At 37.0% G+C, this 16,188-nt stretch overlaps 3 protein-coding genes across 3 annotated transcripts; 2 read left to right on the top strand and 1 right to left on the bottom strand.

The window, feature by feature from the left end:
• Positions 1-646: 646 nt before the first annotated feature.
• Positions 647-1,616, top strand: LOC114706620 (olfactory receptor 52E2-like). Its single transcript, XM_028889097.2, has one exon. The coding sequence runs from the start codon at positions 650-652 to the stop codon at positions 1,598-1,600; it is 951 nt and encodes a 316-aa protein (XP_028744930.2). The 5' UTR covers positions 647-649; the 3' UTR covers positions 1,601-1,616.
• Positions 1,617-9,107: 7,491 nt separating this feature from the next.
• LOC114706621 (olfactory receptor 52J3-like) lies at positions 9,108-10,052 on the top strand. The gene has a single exon (XM_028889098.1). It carries the CDS (start codon positions 9,117-9,119, stop codon positions 10,050-10,052), a length of 936 nt encoding a protein of 311 aa, XP_028744931.1. The 5' UTR covers positions 9,108-9,116.
• A 4,427-nt stretch (positions 10,053-14,479) lies between these two features.
• Positions 14,480-15,424, bottom strand: LOC114706650 (olfactory receptor 52A5-like). Its single transcript, XM_028889142.1, has one exon. The coding sequence runs from the start codon at positions 15,422-15,424 to the stop codon at positions 14,480-14,482; it is 945 nt and encodes a 314-aa protein (XP_028744975.1).
• Positions 15,425-16,188: the final 764 nt, after the last annotated feature.

The following is a 16,188-nucleotide window of genomic DNA, read 5'->3' as shown; positions in this document are numbered from 1 at the left end:
GACAATCTTATCTACTACTCTTATCTCAATTCATGGCATGATTCTGTCAGCCATCAAAAATTTACTCTTAGCTACACAACTGTTACATATATGCAGAAATGCAGAAGGTCTAGGTCAGTCCCATGCAGGCTCCCTGGTTGTTGATTTAGTCTCTGGGAGCTCCTGGGAGCCCAGGTTAGTTGATTCTGTGGTTTTCTTGTCTTCTTATGAGACTCTGTCTCTTACTCATTTGCTGGCATTTGAGACCCTATTCCTCATATTGGGTCACCTTGCCAAGCCTTAATACAAGGTGAGGTGCTTAGTCTAACTGCAAATTGATATACCATATTTCATCCATATCCATGGGAGGCCTTCCTTTTTCTGAATAGTAACAGAGGAGGAGTAAATGGGGGGCAGACTGGAGTTGGGGGAAGGACTGGGAAGAAAGGAGGGAAGAGAAATTTTGGTCAGAATGTAAAATTAATTAATTAGTTAGTTATATAATTAATTAAAAGATTTACTCTTAGATATTTTGAATTGTGTGTTTATACTGAAGCACAGAACACACACAATCAGTACAATGTTTTTACATTAGGTATCTATCTCCACAGATTTTGACCTGCAACCCTGAAGACTGATGAATGTTTATTCCTTAGGACCATGGACTTAGATGGTATCTAGAAGGATGCTTCTTCCCAATGACACCCAGTTTCACCCTTCCTTCTTCCTATTGCTGGGGATCCCAGGACTAGAGTCTTTCCACATCTGGATTGGCTTCCCTTTCTGTGCTGTGTACCTGATTGCTCTCCTTGGGAACTTTACTATCTTGTTGGTGATTAAGACTGAGAGCAGCCTCCACCAGCCCATGTTCTACTTTCTGGCCATGCTAGCTACAATTGACTTGGGCCTCTCAACAGCGACTATACCTAAGATGCTTGGGATCTTCTGGTTCAGCTTCAGGGTAATACTCTTTGGTGCCTGTCTCACTCAGATGTTTTTTATCCACAACTTCACAGGCATGGAGTCAGCAGTCCTCTTGGCAATGGCTTATGACCGCTATGTGGCCATCTGCAACCCACTTCGGTATAGCACCATCCTCACCAACAAGGTTGTTTCCATGATTGGTCTGGGGGTGCTTGTGAGATCATTTCTTTCTGTTATTCCATTTGTATTTCTCATACTACGGTTGCCCTTCTGTGGGAATCATGTCATTCCCCACACCTACTGTGAACACATGGGTCTTGCTCGCCTGGCTTGTGCCAGTATCAAGGTCAATATAATCTATGGTCTGGGTGCTATTTCAATCCTGGTTTTTGACATTATAGCCATTGCTCTTTCTTATGTACATATACTCCGTGCTGTTTTCCGTCTCCCTTCTCGGGAAGCCCGAATCAAGTCCCTTAGCACTTGTGGTTCTCATGTATGTGTCATTCTTGCCTTCTACACACCAGCTCTCTTTTCTTTCATGACACACCGCTTTGGTAGAAATGTACCTCGCTATATACATATACTTCTGGCCAACCTTTATGTTGTAGTGCCGCCAATGCTCAATCCTGTCATATATGGGGTGAGAACCAAGCAAATCTATGACCGTGTGAAGAAAATGTTATTGCAAAAATAAAAAATTAAAGTGTGTGTGTTAGTGGTATACTGTAAATAGATACACTTTAAATATATATATTTAAATATATATATGAAGTGCTTCAGCAGAGGGACGACTTGTTATATTTTGTAAATGTAAATATTTTTGATGAAAATTTTTATTGTCTTGTATGAATTTGAGTTTAGACTGTGATGCATCAATTCATATGGTAAATGTCAACTCACACACAATTGGTTTCCATGGACCAATCCAATTATTTAAATATAATTAAAAGAATTGTTCATAGCCTGCAGAGGTTGCTCACATTTTCCACCCATCCATTTGTTCTTAGCTTTTTTAAAACAAATTTGTAATTATTTTGTCCTTTGTCCCAACATTGCTCACTTGATGTTAATAGTTAAACAATGATTATCATGTTCTTCCTTTAATAAATGTTTTAATTTTTCTCAATAATATATTTTACAAATGCAGTCCTGGTTACTTTCTAATAGATTAAGTATGAGGGATTTAAACAACGGATTTATTTATTTTATCCTTTATTTGCATAGATGTTTTGTCAGTGTTTTTGTCTGTGAACCACATGCATACAGTATCTATGAAGGGCAGAAGAGGGCAATAGAGCCTCAGGAAATGGGGTTGCAGAAGGTTGTTAGACACCAAGTAGGTGCTGGGAACCTTGAGAATCTTACCTGATCCCCTGCAAGATCACCAAGTACTTCTTAATCTGTGAGTCATCTTTCTAACCCAACCATGAGGGATTTACTTCCACAATGTTTTCTGTAGTGAGTGTCCTGCTTTAATACAACTTGGTCTTGGCAGTTGCCACTTGTGTTAACAATTTTCTTTGTTTTGTGTCTACACTTGAGAGCTTTGCTGCTATGAATATTTCCTGAAGTTGTAATGTGAAATGAAGAACACTAAATTTTATTTATAATGCACATAAGCAAATACACATTTAATTCAGAGGCTAAGGTTAAATTAATTCAGATTTTATGAAAATTTCGTAGCAGCTTTGAAGATCTTATTCAAGGAAAATTGAAAAGAATGCTCATTTTTTTCTCCAGGTCTATCATTGATTAACCTGCACTTTGCATCTCTCTGTCTTTTTGTCTCTGTCTCTCCTCTCTATTTCTATAGCTCTATCTTTATCTCTACCCCTCTATCAACTTAGCAACACCTTTTGGTTTTTAAAATATAATATTTAAATTGTAAATAATTATGTACCTAGCACCTATTCCTTTTTATGCAGTAAGTATACAGATATTTCCATGATTTTTTTCTTCTGAAACCACATTCCTCTCATTTTAGTTATATCTTCCTCTACTTACCTTTTCATATTGTAATTATTTGTATATTATATGATGACCCTATCTCTGAAAACTTTTCTTTCACTAGCTACTTTCAACTATCTCTATCATATGATATCACTTCATAAACATCTTTTAGATGTTTTCTGTATGTCTCTATTGCTACTGAGTTCTAGCAATTGTCATATGCTATTTTGTCATTTGCTTCATTCTCCATGTCCTATAGTTCTTTCAACTTCAATTTACTCAGTATCTTTAACATTCCTCTTATTTTGAAGATATAAACTGACTCCTTTAAAAAATTCCTCTATAATATCAATATACCTACATTACAAGGTATTTCTTTATTTCAGTTTCCCATTCATGCTATTTATTTTTGTCACTGACATTTTAAAATTTTCCCTTAAAACATTTTTTTCTAAAAAGGTCAGTTTATAACAAAATGAATTCTCATATATCAGTATACCATAAATATTAAGAGTTAGAGTCAGAAAAAAATGTAGGCTGCTAATTTGTGAGCAAATGGTTTACTTATATGCTGTGTAACTGAGTTTGACACTGAGCATCCCATCTTTCTGCCTCATCCTTCTTGTGCTGGCATTATACTAGTGCCAGGCTCTGTTTATGTGTGATAGAGACTGAACCCAGATCTTCAATGCCAGAAAATCTATGAAATAAGCTACATCTCCAGCCCCAAATGAGTAGATTCTAAAAGCATTTAGCATGTAAATGAATTGAGTCGGGGCATGTTTTTCTAACCTAATTACTTTATTGATGCAAAATAAATGTAAATTGGTAGGTTATTTGTGACAAGTAATTTTAATAATATATAATAATTATCTTAAAGACATTTACAACCATTATTCCAGCTAACATTGCTCAGGTAGCAAATAAAAGTAATAAGGTTTACATTTATTTGAACTATAACAAAATATTATTCACACAACAATAAATCTATTGCAAGGCAGGTTTCAAAGTTGGTTATTTTAGTGGCCCATGATATAATTAAGGCTTTAGTTTCCTTACAGTATTCCCCCCACTATTCTGCCAGAAGCTGAGGAAAGAACACAGGGCCTTGAATTTGCTGGGCTTCCTAGGCAAGTGTTCTCACAGAGCTAAATTCCATATGCATCCCTCTCAGTAAGTCACAAACAAAATATATAGGCATAAATGTGAGAAAGAGAGTTGTAGGAAAGAGGGTGTAGACAAGGGAAGGAAGGAACTAAAAGAGGGTGGTGTGAGAACAATCAGTGTGTATGTGTGTATGAGACTGCCAAAGAGTGAATTTAATTCAAGTAACAACAAACAAAAACAATGGTAGCTGAAGTTTTTCTGGTCTTGGCTCCTGCAATCCCGAGGTCCTTCAGCTGCTCAGACCCAAATGAACACACAGAGGCTTATATTAATTACTAACTGTATGGCCTAATGGCTCAGGCTTCTCGATAGCTAGCTCTTATATCTTAAGTTAATGCATATCTATAAATCTATACTTTGCCACATGAGTCATGGCTTACTGGTAACTTTATACCTAGTTTCCTCTAATGGCGGCTAGCAGCATCTCCTCTGCACTCTTTTTCTTTCTTCCTCTCTTTCTCTTTAGAATGTCCCGCCTAACCTTATTCTGAGACCTCACCATTGGCCAAACAGCTTTATTTATCAACCAATCAGAGTAACACATATTCATAGCATATAGAACGGCATCACCCATCAAAGCAAAGAATAACCAGACTACAACCCACAGCTCCAGAGAAGCTAGCTAACAAGGAGGTCCCAAAGAGGGATGAATGGATTATCCTGGGAAAGGGAAATAGATGAAATCTCCATTAGCAAACTGGGGATAAAGGGTAGGCAATGAAGGGTAGGGGATGGGGGATAAGAATATAAGGGAACAGGATGGTCAAGCTGGAACAGAGATGGAGTGGGAGAGCAATGAAAAAGATATCATGATAAAAAGAGACATCATGGGGATAGGGAGAAACTGGGTGCTAGGGAAGTTCTAAAGAATCCCCAAGGATGACCCCAGCTTTGACAACTAGTAGTAGCAGTAGTGGGGAGGGTGCCTGAACTGGCTTACCCCAGTAATCATATTGGTGAATTCCCTAACTGTCATCATAGAGCCTTTCTCCAGTAACTGAAGGAAGCAGATGCAGAGCTCTAGAGCCAAACACTAGTCCAAGCTCCAGGAATCCAGCTGAAGAAAGGGAAGAGGAATTCTATGAGCAGAGGCATCAAGATCATGATGGGGAAACCTACAGAGACAATCAAACCAAACTAGTGGGAACTCATGAAATTTAGATCAAGAGCTGTGAAGCCTGCATGGGACTGGACTAGGTCCTCTGCATATCGAGACAGTTGTATAGCATGATCTGCTTAAGGGGCCCCCTGGCAGTAGGATCAGAATCCATCCTTGATGCATGAGCAGGCCTTTTAGAGCCTACTTCTATGATGGGACACCTTGTGTAGCCTTGAGGCAAGGGGAAGGCCTTGGACCTGCCCCTACTAAATGAACCTCCCCATGGGAGGCCTTACCTTCTTGTAGGAGGTAATTGGGGGTGGGTTGGGAGGGGGAGGCTGGAGGGGCAGGAGGAGGGAAGAGGGGAATTTTTGGTATGTAAAATGAATAAATTGTTTTTCTTTAAAACACACATACACACAAAGAAAATAAACTCAGGAAACCCAACAAAAGAGGTAGACAGATTGTAAGGGTTACTGGAGATGAAAGACACTAGGAAAACAAGGCCATCAAAATCAACTGTACAAAATCATACAAAGTCACAGAGACTGAAGCAGCAAGCACGGGGCCTACATGGGTCTGTATCAGGGCCTCTGTGTATATAGCTTTAAGTTTAGTGTTTTTTATGGCACCTCTGAGTGTGTGAACAAGTGGGCCTCTGATTCATGTGCCTTCTCTTGGAGGCTCCTTTCCTTCTGTTGGGTTGCCTTGTCCAATTTTGATGTGATGCTTCTGTTTTATCTTATTATATTTTATTTTGTTATTTTGTTGTTATATCTTAGAAGCCTGTTATTTTCTAATGTAAGAAAGAGAGGGAATGGATCTGAATGGGAGGGGAAGTGGGGAGGAACTGGGAGGAGTAGAAGGAGGGGCAACTGTAGTCGGGCTTTACTGTATGAGAAATGATTATATTTTTAATAAAACAGAAAAAAATAATGATATTAACACAGGCTTCCTACACTTCTTTTTCTTTCCTTTCTTTTTCTCTCTCTCTGTAAACATATTTGATATATTTTTTGTACAATTAATATTTTTTCCCTTCTTTCCTTCAATCCTTTCCTTTAGACAAGGCTTCACTATGTAGCTAAAACTAGTCTTAAACTCATGAACTTCTTGCTTCAATCTCTTGAGTGCTGCGATTATAGCATGTATCACCAGACTACTATGGATTTATTATTCATGAGGTTGAGACACATTTGATTTGTTACACTGTAAGTCTTGAACAATGCTACACCTTTCCTTTCTTTATAATTGTACTTTGCTATTTTAATTTGTATTATCTTATGTTTACATCAGTAAGTTTAGCCTTGCTGGAGAAGAAATGAGGCCTTATGTGATTTGGAATCTAGGATGTTTTTGTGAATGTTGGTGAGTGTTAAGACACAGATGTGGGAAGTGAGACAAGCATGTGAGTTGTTAATGATTAATGACATAATTATTATTTCTCAGAAAATGAGAATTAAAGCTTTCCCAGGAAGGCTGTTCTCCTCACATAGATCCTCCATGTGGCAGTTCATTGTACCTCTCAATTCCAAGCTTTAATGGTTTTTGGGGAGAAGTAGATGAGGAGACTTTCTACTCAGCACTAGTCTACCTGTCCCTGATGAAGAAAATGCAGTCTTTCCCAAGAGGCACTGAGGTGTTAATCCTGAGAGATGAAATAGATTTGAACTGACTTTAACTTTAGACAGCCCCCCAGGGACTCTATATAGTGATATTATAAAGATCTCCTCCTTTTAGTAGATACACAAAAGGTCGCTAGACCCACCCCAGCTGGAGGTGAGCTTCCTATGAAACATGCCATAAACAGGATGTTGATTAGACTCCTGTTTAGCTGAATTTAGTAAGCTGACAGTCTCTGTTTCATGTTACAGAGAGATCCTGCCTCCTATCTTTACTGGAACAGTTTGTGGCACTTGTATTTTCAAAATTGCCATCTGCAGAGAGAATTTAATGAATGATATAAATGATGGTATCCAATCTTAGTGATATATGGCAATATCCACTCCTAGAGATGATTGTTTATTAGCTTATGGATTTCCCCCTCAAGAATAGAAACAATTATCAGGCTTTCAGAAAACCAGTGTCAAATGCAGACTTATGAATCTGATTACATTAGAGGACTGGGAGAGGAGATGCAGAGATTCCAGAAAAATGTTCCATGAAGAATTTACCAGAAGGAAAATTTTAAAAAATAGTAACAAATTATTCTCAAGAATGAACTTTGCTCTCCTTTCTATAGATACCTTCAGAGCTACTTTTTCTCTCCCTCTCTCCCTCAGTCTCATCTCTTTTCTTTTAAACCTTTACTTTCTGCTTTATTTCTACATTCCTCTATCATCTCATCTACTGTTTAATTTTAGTCCTATATAGCTCTTCTTTCTGAAAGATAGAGGAAGTGGGAGATAGGGATTCAAGGAGGGAGAAAGATGAATGGGGGAAGAAGAGGAAGAGGAAGAAAGAGGGGAGGAAGGAATATAGCTGAGGTGTTACCAAGCACAGCAGGGGTTTCTTCAGCCAGGTGTTGACCAGCTTTACTTCTCTGTGCCTGCTTCTTCCTGCTGTCTCCAAGTGGGCAAACCCTTCTCCCCACATGCAGTGAAGAAACTGGTCTGTTTCTTGGAATTTCACAAAATACTGAGTTTGTGGCCCTTTTTAGACCAATTGCAACCAGGCTGTGTGTTTACTCCCATAGATGAGATGATTCTGAGCTGCCGTGGTTCACAGGTTTGTGGCACTACTTCAGGCTCAACTCTTTGTGGGCATATGTGAGTAATACTGGGAGGATGAATTAGTGAAACAGGAGTCTTCATTAGGGGACTAATTTTCTAAATATGTACCATTGTTGATAATGAACAAACCAGTTTTCAGAACTCACTAGATTTTCTGTTATTCCGTGTGTGTAGTCACACCTATATCTTACATATATTGCAGATTCTTTATTCAGTGATTACGTCTGACTTTCTGTGATTATTTTGATGTGCGAATCTAAAGCATTTTATCATAGAGAGGGGACTGAGATTACAATATAAACACAAACTTCATATATTTTAAATTAAACTTCAGGTTTTGTGAAATAGTAACTTAATGTCTGAAACTTTGGGGAAAAACATGTTATAAATGATGTCTTTTCCATTTGAGAAGTCTCAGTTCAGGCATATACTGGATTTTGGACTCACATTTTGACACACATAACATCAGAATGAAACAAAAGCAAAGAGAACAGTGAGAGGGTTGGGGTGAGAAGAGAGTGTAGAAATGTTGTGGGACAATATTCTCATCTTACAATATGTACCGGAGTGAAAGTCTTCTCCTGTAATACAGTGCTATGAACAATGAATCTACAAATGGAAATTTTTTAAATAATAAAATAAAAAATAATAGTTATATTTCAATTATTAATTGTATTGCCATTGAAAAGTATGTCTATGGTTCATAAGAATAGTCAAATTACACTCAGATTAACAAGTAAGCAAACTGAACCAAACCAAAATCATCAAACAACAAACTCTACCATAAAACCCCAATAGCACAAAGGATGCTTATAGGGTGGCCATAGAATTAAAAGGGCAGTGGGAAACTTTTAACTTTTGGGTCAAAAGCAAACTACAAATTGCACTGTGTAACCTATGCCCAATTCAACAATGTTTTAGCTTTAACATAAAAGATTGCAAAGCAGGTAATTTATAAACACAGTCATCCTCCATCATCTGCAAGAAATCTTTTCCAAGACAGCAATGGATGCCTGAAACAACAAATAGAACCAAATGTTTATTAGTCTTTGTTGTTTCCTATATTTATATATCTTTAATATCATTTAACTTATAGACTAGCAAAATTAATAATTAACGATTAATAAATACAGATGATAACATACTGTAATAAAAGTTATGTGAATTTAGAAAAAAAATGTTCACAGAGATGTTGTAAGCTAAGCATGTCTAAACTCTAGTTTTTCTTCTAGAGTTACTACTTCTCCAACATCAAAGGCAAGATGCTCCACAACAACTTTTCCACTTTCCACCCAGACACCTTTTATCTTGTAGGCATTCCTGGACTTGAGAATTTCCATGGATGGATTTCCATGCCTTTTTGCTGCATCTACTTAATGGCTTTACTGGGGAATACCACAATTCTATTGGTCATCTGGATAGACCGTACTCTGAGAGATCCTATGTTCTACTTTCTGGCCATCTTATCAGCCATAGATCTAGCACTCTCCACATCCTCAGTACCTCGGATGTTAGGTATCTTCTGGTTTGATGCACATGAAATTGGTTTTGGAAACTGTGTAGCTCAGATGTTTCTGATACACACCTTTACAGGAATGGAGTCCGCAGTCTTGCTGGCTATGGCGTTTGACCGCTATGCTGCCATTTGTGTGCCTCTCCGATACACAACCATTCTGACACCCCGGGTGCTGGTAGGCATTGGTGTGGGTATTGTAATGCGCCCAGTCCTGCTCATGTTGCCCATTCTATACCTAACCCACCGTCTGCCCTTCTGTGAAGCCCGGGTTATCACCCACTCCTACTGTGAACACATGGGCATTGCTAAGTTGGCCTGTGCTAGCATTAGCATCAATGCCATTTATGGGCTTTTTGTAGCTTCTTTTCTTATTTTGGATGTGGCTTTGGTTGGAATCTCCTATGCATATATTCTCCGTGCTGTTTTTCGCCTCCCTTCTAAAGATGCACGACACAAAGCGTTGGGCACATGTGGCTCCCACGTTGGGGTCATGTGTGTTTTTTACACACCCTCCCTCTTCTCCTTCCTCACTCACCGATTTGGAAAAAAAATCCCTCGCTACGTCCATATTCTTGTTGCCAACCTCTATGTGGTCATCCCGCCAGCCCTCAATCCTGTAATCTATGGTGTGCGAACCAAGCAGATCCGTGAGCGTGTAGTCCACACTTTAACCTCGAAGTAGGGGGAGGTTGCATATGTTTAGTTCTAAAGGATGAAAATATAACCCAAGAGGGCAATTTTAACACTTCTCTGGATTGTCATTTGAAGAGATCCTTATGCAAGAAGATGCTATAGTGACTGAAGGAACAGGCATTGGAGAATGTTTAGGGGTCTTGAATCCTTATGTATTCTCTCTGCATTAGTGTTCAGTGTTACATTCTCCTTAGTGGGATCCACTACAGGAGAGAGGGGGGAACCCCACTAGTCTTTAATATGGAAACAATGTTAAGCTGTGACTATTTGAGAATAATATAATATTCTATTTGGAAAAAAAAATACTTGACTCCAGAATCTTTTGTAGCAGAATCTTAAAATGTCTCATTAATAAAAACAAACCCAGAGCCAGGTATTGGGGTGAATGCTGAAAGATCAGAGAAACAGAACAAGCCACAGCTAACCTCACCTTGCCAACTTCTCAAACTGGAAGCCTCCGAGTCTTCTCCCGAATTGATCTCACCTAAACTGCTGCTAAAAGCCTAAAAGCTTAAAAAGTCTCTAGTTCCTGGTCTTCATGCCTTATATACCTTTCTGCTTCCTATCATCACTTCCTGGGATCAAAGATGTGTGTCTTTCCCAAGCAAGATGTGAGATCTCAAGTGCTGGGATTAAAGGAATCTGTCACCACACTTGGCTCTGTTCTCAGTGTGGCCTTGAACTCACAGAGATCCAGATGAATCTCTGGACCCTGAATGCTAGGATTAAAGGCCTGTGCTACCACTGCCTAAACCTATGTTTAATATAGTGACTGTTCTATTCTCTGACCCCCAGATAACTTTATTGGGGTGCACAATATATCAACCACAATCTTTGATTTTCTATGGCAAAATGAATAAATACAAATGAAAATAGTAATCTTTCTGTTTTTCTCAAACATATCTTTAATGCATTGAATTGATCTGGAAATACAACTGGGATATTGATTGGAGTTTTACAAATATTACAAATGTAACTATTTTGCTTTTCATCAACATCAGTAGGCAACATACATCCTCACTCAACTGTTACCTCCTTTGAGGAAGTATGAAATATACCAGTATTCATACTCAAGTGTGTAGATATTGTTTATAAGAAAATTTTAATGTTCAGAATTTTAAAAGCAGCATCTGAGTCCTGAAACTTTGCAGAAGTGAGTGAATTTAATGTACAAAATAAAATTTCACTTTCACCTACATAATGTAGTTATTGGAGAATTCTTCCAAATATCTTGCATTGTATTAAAAGAGATAATTTCACCAGAAATTCGGAGTTATGGACAATTTTTATTAATATTTCTGATTTTCTGTTGACAGAAGATAATATAGACAGAAAAGAAGAATGAAATATTTTTTAAAAAATTGTTGCTGTTCGGGGGATAGAACCAATTTTCAGGTGGCAAGTTGTCATCAGACAACAAATACCTTTACAATCATACGCCATTACTAGATGGGCTAAGAAAATATTCAGTGCTTACAAATACAGAATATTAATTGTCTTGTGTTTTCATGAACACAATGAGTCCATTAAAGTGTCTGGAATTAATTAATGGAGGTTAGAAAAAACATCTAATTATGATTATTCAAAGATTGTATTTCCTATGTTCTTAATGAAATTGACTGTTTTAATTTTTTAAAGCAAAAGACAGGCATGTGGTGCATTCCTTTAATCTCAGCACTTGGGAGGCAGAGGCAGATGGATCTTTTTAAGTTCAAGGCCAACCTGGTCTACAAAGCTAGTCTCAGGATAGCCAGGACTACATAGTGAGAACATAGCCAGACATATGCAGAGAATGAGCGACCTTCAAACATTTAGCCCTAAACAGAATGTCTCCATCAAATCTCTCCTCTCAGAGCTCAAGGAACCCAGAGGCAGAAAGAGTATTAGAGCCAGAAGGGATGAAGCACTCCATAAAACATGATTCTCTGAATCAACAGGTTCAATGAACAGAACACATGAATTCACAGAAACCAAGGCAGCATGCATGGGGCTTGCACTGGTTTGTACCAGATGGGGACCTAGAGCTGAAATGAGAAGTGGACGCATGCCCCATCCCTAACCCAGAAGCAGTCTTCAATTGATGCCACTTGTCAATTGCTGGGCAATAGATGACTAACAGAAAAAACACTCAGTGGTATCTTTGGAGGTCCCTTGTCTCACAATTTCATGTCAGACTCTTTTTTTAATGTTTTATTATTTTTTAATTTTATTTTATTTAGATTTTTTTTCTTCTCTGTTTTTACCATATAGGTCCTTTGCATATGTATAAAAAAGCTTCCAATTTATTGTTTTTTTATGGCATTCCTCAATGTGTGAACAAGTGGATTTCTGTTTTTAGTACCTTCTCTTGGGCTCTTTTCCTTCTGTTTGTTTTGTTCAATTCTGATTCATTACTTTTTGTTTTATCTTATTTTATTATAGTATATTTCCTTAAAAAACAAAAGCAACAATAAATAAACAACAACAACAAAAAGAACCCAAATTTGTAAGTGATATTATGAAGAAAACAAAATTGTAAGTTATTAACTAGAAGAAAATATGTGCCATTAATATGTCTGAACATATAGTTGCTTCTTAATACATAAGGTAGATTTTGGACAAGGCAGCAAAAAGACAATAAACTCAGCTAAGAACAGCAAAGGATTTTAAATCTTTTGTAAAGATGATATGCAAATTTCAAGCAGTTTGTTATCAGGAAAATTAAAATGAGGAGCTACAGTAACACTATTTTAGATCAACCGTGATGGGTACAGCAAGAGAAGAGAATAATTACAGGGAGTGCTGTGGAAAATGCCACTTGGATTCCCCAGATGTGGCTCATGCAACTATAAAGTGTTATTGCCACTGCTGTTTTGATATGCTGACTTAGTACTTTGAATCTAGGCACAAGTTAAGTAGGTAAATAATACACATTTTTAGGTCAAATTCAAAGGAGGATCAATGATAAAACAAGTTGAATGATGATATTAAAATGAAGTCCACAGAAACAGGTGGCAGGAGGCTAGAGTAAACATAATCCTAAACTTGTAGAAGAGGAAAACCTAAAAAGTGAATTCAGTGACAGTTTGACCCTCTGTTCTCAATCACACTATCTGGAGACTGTGTATTGTGTTCATAACAAATGCTTTAGTCTAGAAAGGCAAATAAAGAGGATTTTAGGAGATAAAATACAATTTATATGCTAATCTAGTTGCATGATGTTTTTATTTGTGAGTTCATGGCAACAAAATGATTTTAAACTAAAAACAGAGAAAAATATTAAAAATGATTTCAAAGTTGCAGGAAGTTCCGGTCAGGTAGACTTTATGTTGCCATGCACCAAATTATCACAGAGCAAATGCAGATTCCTCTCTCCTCCTTGATACAACCTGCTAAGCTAAGTGCATTATGGGAAAGTATTTTACTGAATCAGGTACACATTTCACTTGTCAGAGAGACAGCACCCAGAGGATGGAAACCCCTCGCCAGGAACAAACTTTTAGGAATGTGTTTGAACCAGAAGAGATCATGGAATGGAACAACCATCTTGGAATACTAAAAAAGAACTTCAATTGAAATCCTAACTAGAATATTTCTGTGCATATATTGTATCAGGAGCCTAGTTTTAGCTATTTAGAGATATAAATGATAACACATAGACAGGAAGATCTTGTTTCATAGGTTTAGAGGTCTTATTGTGAGAACGGATATACTAGGCAAGGGTTCCACCATTAAGATATATGCCAATATTGAAAAAAGACAAACAACATTATCCCACAAAAGTGCATCTATGTGCTTTTGAGGCACACTGATGAAAAAAATGGAAAGTTTTCATAAAATAAAATGACCTGTCATTCTTCAAGAAGACATTTAAAGATGATTAAAGTAATATTTAATGAAATTTTTTGTTTTCTCAGAAAATAGTTCAAATAAGAATATATGTCATAGAACCCATAATTATTCCAAAAACAATAATGTGATTAGGATTTTTCATATATACTATGCCATATTATATGCAAAGATGTAATTATTAATTGTAACAGACACAATTAGAAATTTACTAACAATTGAAATATTAAGTTTGAAAATCTACCCATTGTTTAGAATCTGGCAGTAGAAAGATGAGAATACTTGATGTCAGTAATAACTAATAAAAAGAACATAACTTAAGATAGCATTGTATAAAATTGGTCTTGTTTTAAGAATAAAGTACACCTGCAAAGATACTAAAAACTCTGATAAAAATTAGAATGAAGAATAATTAAAATGGTATTTAAATGAACATATAATTACCTATAATTTACACTTTTAGTTATAAATGTGTGCCTATCTTATAGAGAATACAATCAATACAAAGACCTCCACAGTGTTATGCTGTATAGCAAGCTTGACAAACACATTATAAAGAGTGCAAGCATATCTGGAGAATCAGCCAATTTAACCTTTGGAAGCAAACATTTTGATAACTCCCTCTCGAATCTGCTTGGTCTTCACTCCGTATACAATAGGGTTTAGCAGGGGTGGTACAAGCAGATAGAGGTTTGACAATAGAATGTGAACATAAGGAGCAACATTAAAGCCGAATCTGTGTATGAAAGATGTAAAAAATGTGAGGATATAGAACTGGAGAAAGACAAAGATGTGAGCTGTGCATGTGTTGAACGCTTTGAATCTGGCCTCCTTTTGTGGCAACTTAAAGACAGCCTGGAAGATAAACACATAAGACAAGAAAATGAAGATCACATCAAATCCAAGGACTGAAAAAGCCACAAAAAGTCCATATGCTTTGTTGATCCTGACATCTTCTGTAGCCAGCTTCACCACAGCCATATGCTCACAGTAGGAATGAGAGATGATTGTGGTCCTGAAATGGGTCAGTCGCAACTTAATTAGAAGAGGACACATGATGATGATAACTGATGCTCTTGTGGTCACCAGTGTGATGATGGTAATTAGTACTTTCTTAGTGAGAACAGCAGAATGCCTCAGGGGATCACAGATCGCCACATAGCGGTCAAAGGCCATGGCCAGGAGAATGCCAGACTCCATGCACTGGAAAGTGTGAGTAAAATACATCTGGGTTAGACAGGAGTCAAAGTGAATCTTCTTTGACTGTAGCCAAAAGACAGCCAGCATTTTAGGGGTGATGCATATGGTGAGACCCAGATCCACAGCTGCCAACACAGCTAAAAAAACATACATGGGCTGATGGAGACTGCGCTCTCTATGAATGATGGTGATGAGGAGGCCGTTTCCAGTTGTGGCCAGAACAAAAGAAACAAAGAATGGGATCCCAATCCAGTGCTGCACTGACTCGAGGCCTGGAATTCCAATCAGTGTAAAGATGGATGGCTTGAAGCAGGTGCCATTGGTCAACAGCATGATGACACAGGGTTGGAAAATGACTCAGAACTTCAGTTCTATTCAGAAACAACAAAAGTCATGACTAGCCTCAAACATGCAATGATGTAACTCTGAAAAGCTATTTTTGAACAATAATAAAATTCATTGCATCCCTGTACTGATAAACTAAACTTCAGCTTGATTTTATTTAGGAAAAAGTACATTTGTCTTTATAAAGGTTTTTGCTAAAGTGCCATCTTAAGGAAATGTTGCACATTCTTTAAAGCATGAGCACAAAAGTACAATGAAAATGAATACAAAACCCATCAATGAAAGTGCCAAAGTTTGTATTCTAATTTTTTAGCATGACTTTATTCTTTTTACACTTAAGGGTATTATTAATTATGTGCTGATTTGAAACATTTTTATTCATTTAAAATATAATTTCCCCAAAATTCATAAAAATAATTTTAAGTAGTATTCTATAAAATAAATCTTCTTACTGATATTTTTACAGTCCTACTTTCCACAAATAGTTATATTTTCAAATACAAACAGAAAAGACATCAATGCAGAAAAGTTGAAGTAAAAAGTAAAATTAAATAAAATGTAGGTCTTTATATCTTCAACTTAAAAATCACTAGCTGCTAAAATAGAGCCAAACATAATTCAGACAGGTTGTTAAGAGACTATTTTCCACTTGTCTGGCATTTTATAAATGCATCTTCCAGATATAATTAACACAGAATCATAAACACAACTTGGTCATATTTAGAACTGATGCTACCACAAATGTTAGGACC

Source organism: Peromyscus leucopus, chromosome 1 (genome assembly GCF_004664715.2).
Source record: "Peromyscus leucopus breed LL Stock chromosome 1, UCI_PerLeu_2.1, whole genome shotgun sequence".
NCBI lineage: Eukaryota > Metazoa > Chordata > Mammalia > Rodentia > Cricetidae > Peromyscus > Peromyscus leucopus.
This window is presented reverse-complemented; position numbering and strand designations above follow the sequence as displayed.

Bases quoted from the DNA above. Each gene is read 5' to 3' on its own strand.
- LOC114706620 (XM_028889097.2), top strand. From the start codon at position 650: ATGGTATCTAGAAGGATGCTTCTTCCCAATGACACCCAGTTTCACCCT.
- LOC114706621 (XM_028889098.1), top strand. From the start codon at position 9,117: ATGCTCCACAACAACTTTTCCACTTTCCACCCAGACACCTTTTATCTT.
- LOC114706650 (XM_028889142.1), bottom strand. From the start codon at position 15,424: ATGCTGTTGACCAATGGCACCTGCTTCAAGCCATCCATCTTTACACTG.